General features: G+C 39.5%; 1 protein-coding gene across 1 annotated transcript in view; it reads left to right on the top strand.

Moving 5' to 3' along the window:
• LOC138003579 (uncharacterized) overlaps window positions 1-11,367 on the top strand; it is a 51,073-nt gene extending 39,706 nt beyond the window's left edge. The window contains exons 11-17 of the mRNA XM_068849701.1: window positions 1,377-1,520; window positions 2,701-2,972; window positions 4,940-5,018; window positions 6,779-6,889; window positions 7,984-8,103; window positions 9,824-9,949; window positions 11,130-11,367. Of these exons, the coding sequence (XP_068705802.1) occupies window positions 1,377-1,520; window positions 2,701-2,972; window positions 4,940-5,018; window positions 6,779-6,889; window positions 7,984-8,103; window positions 9,824-9,949; window positions 11,130-11,134 (857 nt within the window). The 3' untranslated portion in view covers window positions 11,135-11,367. The remainder of the gene's footprint in view (window positions 1-1,376; window positions 1,521-2,700; window positions 2,973-4,939; window positions 5,019-6,778; window positions 6,890-7,983; window positions 8,104-9,823; window positions 9,950-11,129) is intronic.
• Window positions 11,368-13,391: the final 2,024 nt, after the last annotated feature.

Genomic DNA, 13,391 nt, shown 5'->3' with positions numbered 1-13,391 from the left:
GAAAGTCATGGAGATACACTGCATCGAAATTGTAGAATTCTATACCAGACGAAACTGGGAAGATTCACTATACACGCCTCCTTTCCTTTTTTGGCATATCAAAGAACTTTTGAAATCACCCCTGATAAACTCTAGACAGGAAGGTCGAAACGTTTCATGGGTCTTTGAATTGTAACGTTTTAAGCTGCATTCAATTTTTTTTTTCAAATTAGAGTAGCATCAGACTGTGTCTGATCGATGTTCAAATGAATTTCTGTAAAAAATGGCCCTGTGCTTGCCTTTAAAGATTGATTTGGGGTTGGCTAATGTTTGAATTAACCACCGACTATCATCCAATTGTACAGAACACGCACCAAACCAGTACAGGTATTCCACGATATTTATAGTTAGTTATTTGTGCAGTAGATAACCAGTTGACTTGTTGAGGTGCTGATGTTTGCCCCGCGCTTGTCACGTACAAATCTGTCATACGTTCTCGGTTGTTCACAATTCTCTGGCTAAACATACAGTGCGAAAATTTTGTATAATAAATAGTTGATTTTCACGTGACGTCATCGCTTCTGTGTTAGTGGACGAAAACAAAGATCTGTCATTAGCTCCTTTTGTTCGTCCGCCAGCAATTGCTGCATTGTTATCTGTTATCTGTTATCTGTTATCTGTTATCTGTTATCTTGCAACCATCTATAGCTTAGTAGATGTTTTGGTGTGTAGTATCGCTAAGTATAGCCCTTATTCATAAATGGCGGTCAATCTATAATTCTTTTGTCCAAGTTCAAATTAGTCTACCGAGTCTCGATACCGTACAGTAAATTGTAAAGAATTGTAGGGCTAAAATGAGGCTTGGTAGGCTAATTTGCACAAGAAAGGATTACATTTTTGCAAACGTTGGCAGCGTAGCACTAACGTTTGCAAAAACGTAACCCTTCCTTGTACTTGTACATATTTATTGCCGTGACATTGACATCTTAAATTCCCACGACTTGCTTTCGTCTGACCTTGTAGCTCAGTCGGTAGAGCAGCGGTGATCGAACGCGAAGGTCGTGGGTTCAATTCCCACCCAGGTCAGAGTTTTTCTCTGTCTTTTTGTGGGCTCATTTCCATTAGTTGGGCTAAGGCTCACATTGTTTATATGGGTAGACAATTAGCACTTCACATTACCCTCTAATAACTAAGTAATTTGCACATTAGCAAAAGAATAATGAAACAGGTGCCATTTATGATTGAGGTCCATTTCTATTCGTTGTTAACGTTTGTATTTTGACTCGCCCTATCGGTCTCGTCAAAATACAGCACAAGTACTCAAGGATACTACACACCAAAACATCTAATATGATATGTGTAATGAAAACATTTCTCATAAAATTTCTTTCCTGCAGGCTTTGACGATACCGACTTTGAATATCGGCGACTGGGGATGTGGAGAAATCTCCCTCAAGCCAACCAATTTTACTGGCAATTTCATAAATTCCACACCAAATCTATGAACACAGGACCTAGTGGAGATCACACCACCGGCAAAGGTAGGTTTTCCTTTTTTTTTTTTTTTTTTTTTTAATAATCAGTCTTTTGGTGGTTCTTTGTGATTGATTCTTTAGCATTTAAGTTAAGATTCTGATCATCGCAGTTATTGCTTAATTAACGTTACTTGAGCAGTAACGGAAAGGAAAGCCTGAAAAATTCAGGCTTGAACGGAATCTGCGATACCGGTGAAGTACTCTGTCAGTTAAGCTATCAAGGCATCTGGGAGCTGTGAGTTCATATCATAGTTAAAGCATGGACATGGCTATGAAACTGGACAAGTTCCTTTGTTTCATTCAAATCCTTCGATTAAATTATGCGCAACTAATTTGCGAACCCGTGCGAAGCGAAAACAAAAGATTGTGCACGATCACGGTCAATTCAACATCGATTGCAACAACATTGTTCTCGCTTTTGAAAGTTCAAAGGTTTCATAACCAGTCCCTCGATTAACTATGTTCATATTTAGTCCGTAGAGGATATAGAAACGACGAAAGTTTATATATGAATGTATTCGAACTGCGCAGAAAATCAAGTTAGGATGCTGATGTCGTTCAAGACTGAAATATTCAAGCTTTCCTTTCGTTACTGCTCAAATAACGTTAAGCAATAACTGCAATGATTAGCATCTTAACCTGATTCTCTCCACTTCTCAAATATATATGGGCTTTCATATATAAACTTAAGTGGTTCGCTTCAGTTTACGTTATGTATGTTATCATCCAGAAAAGGTCCTTAGGCTTCCCACTGTTATTTGTTGATTTTCTGTAAATGAACTCACTGGATTCAACAAATCTTTCATGTATGGAATAACTAACGAATAGATTCCATGTTGCCGTGCGTCTGCTCAGTAAGAACAAAATTGTCTCCTGTATGTGCCATTGATGTTCTTACCGCATTTTGACGCCTTCTGTCATCTATAACTGAACTGACGCACGGCACGGTGGAATCTATTTTTTTCACACAAGAAAGAAATAAAGTATACAGAAAGAAGCCTTTTTTATTTCAGAATCTTTCTAAATAGCCCTCTGACGTAATCTGTTGTCTTTACAAAATAAAGCAAACTGATTGGTTTTTGCATGCGCTTAACAAAGAACTGAAATTGGTTAAGAAAATCACGCCACTGGCATGATGATGTCCGCAAAAGGCAGTTAACTTTAGCAAGACTGTTCTCGCTTTCAGGTTATTACCTTTATGTGGAATCGTCGGGTCGAAGCAGAGGCCAAAGGGCCGAGATATTCAGCAATTTGAAAAGTGCAAGTGCTGGAGGGGAATGTCTTAAATTTTTCTACAACATGTACGGTACGACAATGGGAAGCCTTGCGGTCAAGCTTGAAGTAAGAAAGAATAATAAGAAAAATAGCTGGTACATCTTCTACAAATCTGGAAACCAAGGCACCGGATGGAAAAAGGGCACAGGAAACATTAATGTGGCACCGGGTTCACTTTACAAGGTAACTTAATAACTCGTACACCTCCCATGCGCCGGTCATTTCACGTTGTAGCTTTGCAGAGAACTGAAAAGAAATGTACAAATTTTCACACGGCACATGCAAAACGATTGTTTCGCTCATTAAGGACGGTGCCTACTAATTCAAAGGTTTTTGCCCCGGTTTATGAATATGCAGAAAATTTAGGTCTGAACAAGTGTTAATGAGTTTGTTAAGGTGGCTTTTTAAACTCTGCAGAGAGTTTCATCTTGGCCTGCTGATCACTTTTGTGCAATGAAGAATTTGGGTCACCTAGTTCGTTTTTCAGATATGAGTAGCTAAAGCCAAAATATAGGGTGTTTTTGGGGTATTGCCGTGGTAACTTGTTACGTCACAAAAATGACTGCATCTCTTTTAGTAATAATCGGTGTTTCACATGGTACCATAACATTGCTGCTACGTGATAAGATGTTGTAGTGTCAATCTTTGTAATAACAAGGTCTCTTAAAAGTGTTGAAATTGGTTTGAGCCACCTTAAACCCATACAGAATTTGCCATATGGTTTCGGTGTTGTACACAACAGCACAGTTAGTAAAATATTACAAATACAGCTCACTTTGATACGGAGATGCAATTGTTGTCGAAGTCTATTAGTCGTTGTTTTTAGGATTCCAGATATTTATTTTTCACCGCCCGCCTTGTTTATCCAATTGACGTACCATTCGTGAGCTCCATAAGGTTATATTTGTTTAAAGATCCACTAAAACGCCATTCGCGTTGCAATGATTTCGATGCCATTGAAGGTTAATTAAATATTGTACTGTGTCCACCGGATAAAAACTACGCATTTCTACTAAGCCCTGAAACCTACTAAAAATGCGCACAGAAGACTCTACGCACAACGACAATGGAAAGACCTATTGCGCAACTTTTCCATTTTCTTGACACGGGAAACGGAGAAATTCAACTTATTTTTTGACTGGATTGCCTATGGCAACCCAGTAGAGCAAATTCAGCGAAGGGCAACTAGATTTATTCTCGGTAAGGACCTCTCAGAAAATGAACGCTTACGAAACAAAACAAGGCTGCCCTTGTGTTATCGTAGGGAAATATTGCATTCTTTGAAAATTTAAGCTTATGTATCATTTCGTTCTTGTTTGAAACCTGTTCGTAGTATTGATCATCTTACTCTGAGCTTGCTTCCTAGTAGGACTGAAGCATTTAAAAATACCTACTTTGTGCGCATGTCCCGTGTTTGGAGAAATTTTCCCCTGTGTATGCGGGAATCTAGCTCTTTACTAACTTTTAGAGAGAATGTACATAGATTATATTACAACAAATTCCTCCTCAATTTTTCGTTTATTTTAACTAGATTGCATTACTTAACAAATAAAGAAGCCTTGACTGTGCTCTGTTCTGTTGTAAAGCACGCAGAAAGCGGCTAGAGCACGAAAGAATTGTAGGGGGAAACACGAGCCGATAGGCGAGTGTTTCTCCCTACTTCTTGTGTGCTCTAGCCGCTTCCTAAGTGCTTTAGAACAGAACAGAGCACAGTCAAGGCTTCTTTATTTGTTTTATGATAAAGAACAAGTAATTTTCTTCAAAAATTCTACTTTATTTTCAAAGCGCGCGCTGCTTGTGGCGAACTGAGGTTTCGTCAGCACAGAGCTTTATATTCTGATAAAGCACGCTAATTTGGACCAATCAGAGCGCTTGTAAGAATGTTTAAAATTATTTGATTGGTTAATGAAACAAAGGCTTGTCAAAACATCAATCAACTGGAAAGTGGCTTGACAGAAATTTATGAAAAAACAAGTGCCTGAATGTTCGGTTTCAGTCCGCAAAAAAAAAGGCAAAAAAAGAGGATCTAAATAATTAAGTTTATTCATTATTAAGAGGATCTAAATAATTAAGTTTATGTGCAATGTAATGAATTTTGAAATTGATTAAATTAAATTAATATTAATCGCCAAAAATTATTTCTTTTCCAGTTGAGCATAATCGCTACCGTAGGAGGAGTCTACTCTGATATTGCTATTGATGATGTGTACATCGACCCAGGGCTCTGTTGTAAGTTATTATCTTGTTGACCGATAAATTCCTTTCGGCTCCGCTTTGTTGTCAATTCGTCAATTGAATTTGTAGACGTAATCGTGTGAACTCGAGTGCATTTCGTGGTTTATGGTCTCTCGTGATGTTTTGAAAGTTATCTTGTCATATGACCCGTACGGCTGCGAGCGCACTTTCATTGTAAACTATTGGGAAAATTCCCGTATGAGGGCCGTACGCATTAGCGCCAGCAGGGCCGGAAAAGCCGTACGGCCCTACTAGGAACACGTACTGTTCCATGCGATGCAATCATAGGGGATTTCGTCGCTTTTAAACATCCAAGCTATTTACAGCCGGATAAGCAAATGCAAACAAAATTAAGATAAATTTTCTGTGCAAATTTTTGTTTTTATTTTGTCCTAACTTCATCTTCTGAGTGCTCATAAATAATGTAAAGAGCCCATATGATAAAATGGTTATTGATTGAGTTTAGGTCGGGCCGGACAGGAAAATGTTTGGCCCTCGGTTATGGCGCACGAACCTCGCTGCGCTCGGTCCGTACGACATGACCTTCGGGCCAATTATTTTCCCGTCCGGCCCTCCCACTCAGTCAATAAGTGCAATTTGAGAACTTTCAAGACATCGCGAGAGACCATAAATCAAGAAATACACTGGAAAGTTCATACGATTTTTTGGAATTTACTATATACTCAACAAAATCAACGGTTTTGTTTCCGTGGCATGCAACTTCCGAATAGCATTCTATAACCTGATAAATTCTATAACCTATCATGTTAAGCATTGACCAATCAGAAACGCGATATTCTGTCGAGAATATAATAAATCAGAATAGCCTTTTAACTTTACAAGTGATCTATTTTCCTTGATTACTTTCTCAATTCTCAAGAATTCTTGTTCAGTTATCTGTAGTTCTTGTTCATGAACAAAAAAAAAAAAAGAAGAAACCCTTAATATCTTCACCATGATGAGCTTATCAAGGGGAGCCTGTATCTCCACTGAATCAACCCTTTCGTGAGTAAATGCATTTTAAGGACCGGGTTTACCCCGCGAAAACTATCATATTTTTCTTGACGCTGAGATTGCTTTGTTTCGATTGGCTTTTACAACATCAGTTGGACGTGCTGATTCTCTCAATTGACATGGGCTTTTGCAACAATTCGCGTGCTGAAACTCCCAAGGCAGGCTGTCTATAAATAAATGTACTCGGGAACGTGTTGACTCCAAGGCCAAGTATAGGAGATCAGGCTCCCATTGATAAGCTCCTGTCTTCTCCCTTTAAATCAATCAGTATCTACATCACCCGTTTAGTATCTTTAATTGAATTAACTAACTACAAAAATGACCCCTAGCTAATTTGGATGGTAGTCCTTATCCAAGATTTCCCAAGAATTTGTATTTTCTGTTCTCCGGTTCCATCTCGAATGTAATGCAATGTAATGCGATGTCCGGAAATTGACGAATATATAGCCCTACGCTATTTAAATACATGGTCGCGACCATTAGCAAGAAGCAGTTCATCAAATCATGACACATCCATGTTTGTTCACGTTTACGAAATGAAAGTTTAAACGTATTACTCAGATTACTTTATGTTCCTTTGGCATTGCTTCTGGTCACGTGTCACTGGTCACGTGCATCACGTGCATCACGTTAGTCCGATCGTGTCCATGTAGATGACAGGAAGCGAAAAACATAGAAAGAGTCTGAAGCAATGGTCATTGTGTCTGTGTAAACAGTCCTTAATTTTGCATGTGTTTCAGCCTGCCAAGATGACTATTTTACGTGCCATTTGTGGGCCCAGAAGGGAGAATGCACTAAAAACAGAGAGTGGATGAGGGACCATTGCCACAGGAGCTGTAAAGTGTGCGGAGGTACGTTAAGCGATTAATAAATCAGATTGCTGAGAAACAAGTGAATAGCGCTTTTGGCGAATTCTGATTGGCTGGCTCGGACGTTAGTATCCACTAAAAATCTATTCACCTTACTGTCGCGGCTCGGTAAAGGAAAGAAACTTTATTAAAGTGTCTAGTCTACCTAGCGCTGGAGCACTAATTGGGGACACTGTAAATTGAAATCAACATTGAGAGCAAATCAAGTCAAATGTTGGTTTTTGAGGAGAGGGGAAAACCGGAGGATCCCGGAGAAAACCTCTCGGAGCAGAGTAGAGAACCAACAAACTCAACCCAAATATGACGCTGAGTCTGGGAATTGAACCTGGGCCACATTGGCGGAAGGAGAGTGCTCTCACCACTGCGCCATCCGTGCATCCCTCTGCATCCACAACTAGCCACCTCCACTTCGGTGAATAGTTGTTAAGTTAACTATTCACCTTTGACCAAACAGAGCAAAAAATGGCTTCCCGTTTCGGTACGGTTACAGAGGAACAAATTCTATCCATAAACTCGGCTAGTCATGCATTATATGCTAAAAACAATTATTCCCCTCAATGTCGGTGAGAGTGGTGGATATTATTAGACCCGTATCACCCAACTAGTGGACTAATGCAAATCCTGCATTTTGATTGGCTACGCGGCTAGACGACTATTATTAATTGCCCTCGAGTAGCGAAAAGCGTGACGCTTTCTTTCGTTTTATTCCCAAATAAATATTTCTTTAACTAGCATTTGCTAACTTTATTATTGCCTTTTCTGTCCGACTAGTTGGGTGGATACTGAAACAATTAGACCCTTCGCCCTCAAGGGCCACGGTTCAATAGAGTTTAATAGAGTTTCCCTTTTTGAGCACGCGCACTTCGAAAAATGTCGGCCTCCTACCTTATGCGCATTCTCAGTACGGAAAGTTCGTACTGGTAGTCGTCCTCGTGCTGCGATCTAAAAGTTCCTATCGTCATCCGGGGTTTTTCATGTTAGCGCATACCACTCACCAATGTACTATTTCCTTCTTTTTTGATAAACAAATAAACCGGGAATTATTTTCTTCATTTTCTTTTTTACCGAAATGGTAGTTCCTACGTCACCTCCGCCTTGTGTGGACAAGAATCCAACCCAGTGCCCGCTTTGGACCGCAAACGGCGAGTGTAGAAAGAACCCAGGATTTATGATGAAAAACTGTTGCAAGTCTTGTGGTAAGAATACCTGCCAAAGTGCTTTAATAACTACAGAAATCAGAAAAGTCGCTCCATGTGCAATGTGCAAATACACAGCAACCGGAATCGTGTGGACGCAAACTCGGCGAGGAAAGTAAATTCCTTATTATAGGAAATTAACTCTCCATAAAATTAAAGTATGAGACATTAACGCGACTTAAATTAACGCGAATTTCATGTAAAACGACTTTCGAAGAAAGAAAATTAACGCGAAGGAGGAGGTAGAATTTTACAATAAAGGAAATTAACGCGATCGAGACACGGTGGTGACCACTGGAACAAATTTATTGAAAATTAGATGCAAAAAAAAAAATCACTGAACAAAACTGAGCCCTCTGGTCAACAAAACAGTCCTCAAAATTCTGATAAATGTAGGGTTTAACGGAAAAAAAGAAGGCTTGTACCTTATTTTATTGTTTTTAGGTGTCATGAATGTCTGGAAAAGTTTCAAAATAGGGTTAAAATAATGCATATTAAGGGCGCTGCACTTTATTAATGTCTTGAAAAAAACGCTACACATAATTAGCGCGACATAAATTAACGCGAATTTTAACGATTGGCGTTAATTTCATGGAGCGTTGATGTCCGATAATAAGGTACGTGAATCCTTGTTAAATGGTAAAACAGAGACACCTCCATAGACGAGGCAAGTTATCATGTTATCGACGACTATTTCCAGTGGACAACTTAATTGAATCGACAGCTGTTAGTGTTTGGAAATGCGTTTCCACTACGAAAATTTTACTTTCCGATAACCGGTACGTTTTGCGGGAGCCTGGGAAAATAGCGACAAGAAAAGAAAAACCGCTGACTTCAAAAGTCGCTTGCGTCGCTGCGAAATGGATTTCAGTAATCGATAACTGGCTTACAGACGGGAGAAAGCGAATGCGAATTTCCAGATGCTATTAGCGAAGTGAGATAATTTTACACTACGGAATAGTTCGTAATGAACGCCCTTGCAGAATTACAACGATCTCGGTGTCACAGAAGATAATATAAATATGATTATTGCGGTGAATATTCCAAAGACTATCCTTACGAAATGAACGCTTCAGCTTGGGTTTGTCTCGGTCTAGAAGTGCTCGTGAGCATTTGTGAAGGAAGTGTTCATTAGTATTCAAACAGCGAGGAACGCGGCCTGCAATGTTGAAGACAAAAGGCTCCGCGCAAACGGCCACAACATTGTTGGCCAACAACTGCCAACATCGGCCTGCAATGTTGAAGACGAGAGGCTCCGCGCAAACGACCACAACATTGTTGGCCAACAACTGCCAACATTCTTGGGTGTCACATGTTGCGTTCGTTTGCACACACTGTGTAAATGTGCGTGTTGCTGTGCGAAGATTGAAAATGGTCAAACTTTCAAGCCAGCAACTCACAACAATTTTTTACGTTCCGTGATCGCCGAACGCGCAAGAATGTTGGATCCCATTTGCACAGCTCTTTCAACATTGACACATAAGATGTAATATCCATTGAGATAGCAACACACTAACATGTTTACAAAGTCTTATGGAGCTTATCCTTCCCATAATACACTGCACGTCCTTACATTGTCGGGAGTCGCTTTGCACACCACTGCCAACACAATTCAACTTCTCCCAAACCTATTTCTCCCAACAATGTTGGGAGCTGTTGTACCCGTTTGCACGAAGCTTTATACTGTTATTCATGCTGTTTCTTTTCTTTTCTCTTGTAGCTCGTGCTGGTCCGAACTGTAAAGACAGCAACTCCGTCCAGTGTCCACTTTGGGCTGCGAACGGAGAGTGTTCAAAGAACTCTGGATTTATGAAGAACAACTGCAAGAGGAGTTGTAGGACTTGTGGTAAGAACACTTGTCTGTTAATCTATCAGTCTTTCCGTCTGTTTTGTTGCATGGGTTTATTAACTATGCTGGGTTATTCTCGTGCCAGGTAGGCGTTTCCCTATTTCTTGATGTTTTCAAGGGTACCCCGGTTAACGCTCAAAAAGCATTCTTACCTATTTATCGTCTATACATGCTTGTAGCTCTGTACCCTCTTGTGCACATGGATGCCACTGGGGCTTACGTTTCCTCATTGTCTATGGTTAGCATCACTGATACCCGAATCACAAGACCTGACTCTTCAAAATGGTCTAAATAACAAAAACACAAGACTGGGTAACCGCCACTCAATTTGAAGATGAATCGTAATACAGTGACTTAACTCAGCAAACATTGATACACTCCAAAGAGATTCTAACCTGATAGGCACATAAACAAATTAAATGTCTAACATTCCCTCAAAGATGTCTTTTTGTAAAGTATGCAACAAAAGCTAGTCACTAAAGCCCTATCTTTGCGAAAGGGAACTTGTATGGTACTAGTAATCTTTTGACAAACTGCAATGACATTGCAAGCTTCCCACAGGTAATATACTTTTTCATCCACGAGTTAGCCAATGGCATCCTTTGATTTTTGTTGGAGTTGAGTGCCTCAGATTTAGGTCGGGTGTATTTATTGCAGAGCTTTATTATTACTGAATGAAATGATATATTGAATGCATCATGTATTTAACTGCGGATATGAAATCAAGTGAAGTTATGATCTTCGCAGTTATGAACGAAATTTTCGAAACTGCGTAGAGAAGCCTGAAAAATTCAAGACTTCAACTGAGCTATGAAGCCACTGACGTTGAGAGATGGTCATTTGTGGGTTCTAATGTTTCCGTGATGAATGAATCAACGAATGAATTGATATATGAAATTGATTATATATTGAACTGCGGATGTGAAATCAAGTCCATTTCATATATCATTTCATTCGTTGATTCATTCATCACGGGAACATTACAACCCACAAATGACCAGTTCCCAACATCAGTGGCTTCACAGCTCAGTTGGTTAAAGCGTCGCACTGGTATCGCGAGGGCACGGGTTTACGCTTCGTACATTGAAGTCCTGACTGTTTAAGGCTTTATTGTTGTTGCCATAAGCTCCCACATTATCACAGGGATCGCACCAATTTATTTGTTTCTCCTTCCTAGGTTGAAAACCTGTCCGATAAACACTTTAATGTGGGATAAAATACGCCGAGATTTTATGGAATGCAAATGATTTTACAACGCAGTTACTATCTGTCAGTGTAAGCAATAAAATAAAAGTTTAGACATGATAAGGACCGTGAGCCATTTTTGTGATGTTATTCAAGCTTCTTTTTGTCCTCGTAAAGATTTTTTGTCTGTAGTTCTTTAAAACGTTAGATTAAAAAAGTATTCTACATGATTGCAGACGTTCTTCCTATTATCTCTTTCTTACTGCACAAAATGCAATCGCTTACCCAAAACGTGAAACTGGGGAGTACGGATAACCGTAAGGTAAAGCTCGTACCTCACACTGGCACATTCCATTTTGACACGAATTGATAATTGACGACCCCATAGAGGTCAGCCGGGTAGCTCAATTCTAAGAAGAAGCTTATGAGGAAATGCTGAAAGCCTATAAGATCATGGACAGGAGTAAGGCTGGTTAGCTTGTTTTTCGAAAGTACAAGTGCTGCGACCACACATCAAATCTACTGGGTGAGAAGAAGTTCCGCAAGGCAAAGTTTGCCGCCAAGACAAAGTGGAAAGAAGTCAAATGGAGTTCTGCTGGTGCGGAAAAATACTAAATCGAGGGATTCTCAGCTTTTTCGCGGTAAGATACATGATGTATTACATCTATTCAAACAAGCTAATAGAGAGTTTGTTGAATTTGTTAATAAGATTAATTTTAAATACAAGGTTGAGAAATTTACATGATTCAATTTACTTTATTCCCCCTCTTTGATTGTTCACTCAGTTCCCGTGCATGTCAGTATGCAATTAGCTGCCTATTACATCCTGTTTTTGCTTGTTCGTCGATTATAGATTACAGATGATAGGTTATAAGTTGTATTTGTTTTCTCTATATTTTTATATGTATCTTGGTATTCAAGTGTAATGTAAACTTCTGTTATGTATTCAATAAAAATACATTACTTAAAAAAAAATTAAAAAATAAAAATAAAAATAAATTAAAGGGAAAAAAAAAAATATATATATATATAATCAAAAAGAGGTGGCGATCGAGTCAATTAAAGTGCTCAATACATAGGTAGTGCGTAAAGTAAATGTAGAAGTAATGTGGTGCATTTATATAGCGTCTTTATCACAAACGTCTCAAAGGCGCTTTACAAAGATCAATTTACCCCCAGCGGACTGGAAGCATATACAGGCGCAAATTGCAGCCGCTTCTAAGCAGTCCATGCATGCTGGTACTCATTTTACCGACCTCGGAAGAATGGAAAGCTGAGTGAAGTTTAGCGGGAAAGAAGGTCGCCAAATATTCCAGTCTCGGCAGAACCGGGAATGGAACCCGGGACCTTAGGGTTGGAAGGCAGAGATCTTACCACTGCGCCAACCCCTCCGCTGATAGAGGGCTATAGAGGGCTGTGAGAATTAAAACATAGCTACACGGTAATTACCCTACAGGCCTGTTTCGTAAGGCTTGAAGCCTCACTCATCAGGAGTTTTATTCACACTGTTTCGCACTTATTTTTATATTGATAATAATACCACACATATAAAAATAAGTGCGAATAAAACTCCTGATGAGTGAGGCTTCAAGCCTTACGAAACAGGCCTGTAGGGTAATTACCGTGTATCTATGTTTTAATTCTTACAGCCCTCTCTCTCTCTCTCTCTCTCTCTCTCTCTCTCTCTCTCTCTCTCTCTCTCTCTCTCTCTCTCTCTCTCTCTCTCTCTCTCTATATATATATATATATATATATTTATTTATTTATTTATTTGTTTATTTAAATTATGTTACCATGTGAATTCTCGCGTTGGTAGATTCGCCTGAGTATCCAACCAAACCTTCAACATTGAAATGGCGTTCGCCTTGGAAGCGACAAACGGGGTGGGTATGGAGGATGAAAGAGTGGCTAGCTAGGTTAACGAAATGAAAGGCGAACAGTTGTTGTCGTCAACTGTTCCACCGGGTGCTTGCAGATGTTTAGGACTGGTTCACACATACGACGCAAGCGAAAGCACAAGCAACATGCGCAGACTCATTACAGTCTTGATCATTAGTACCATTTCTTTTAGGACAAAAGACCCAAACATACAGCAAGTTAACAAGTTTGCATTTGTTGACTGTGCTTATGCTTGCTTTGTTATTGGGAAATCCTTGTTTACATTTTTTTGCCTCATTAGCATAAGGCTATCGTTTTCTATCAGTCTGCCGAGAATAAACTACTGAATATTGAAAGTGCATTACATAATACACAC

This window comes from Montipora foliosa, chromosome 5, assembly GCF_036669935.1.
Source record: "Montipora foliosa isolate CH-2021 chromosome 5, ASM3666993v2, whole genome shotgun sequence".
In the NCBI taxonomy this organism is placed as follows: Eukaryota; Metazoa; Cnidaria; class Anthozoa; order Scleractinia; family Acroporidae; genus Montipora; species Montipora foliosa.
Note: the sequence above shows the minus strand (reverse complement) of the source record. Positions and strands in the feature narration are given on the sequence as shown.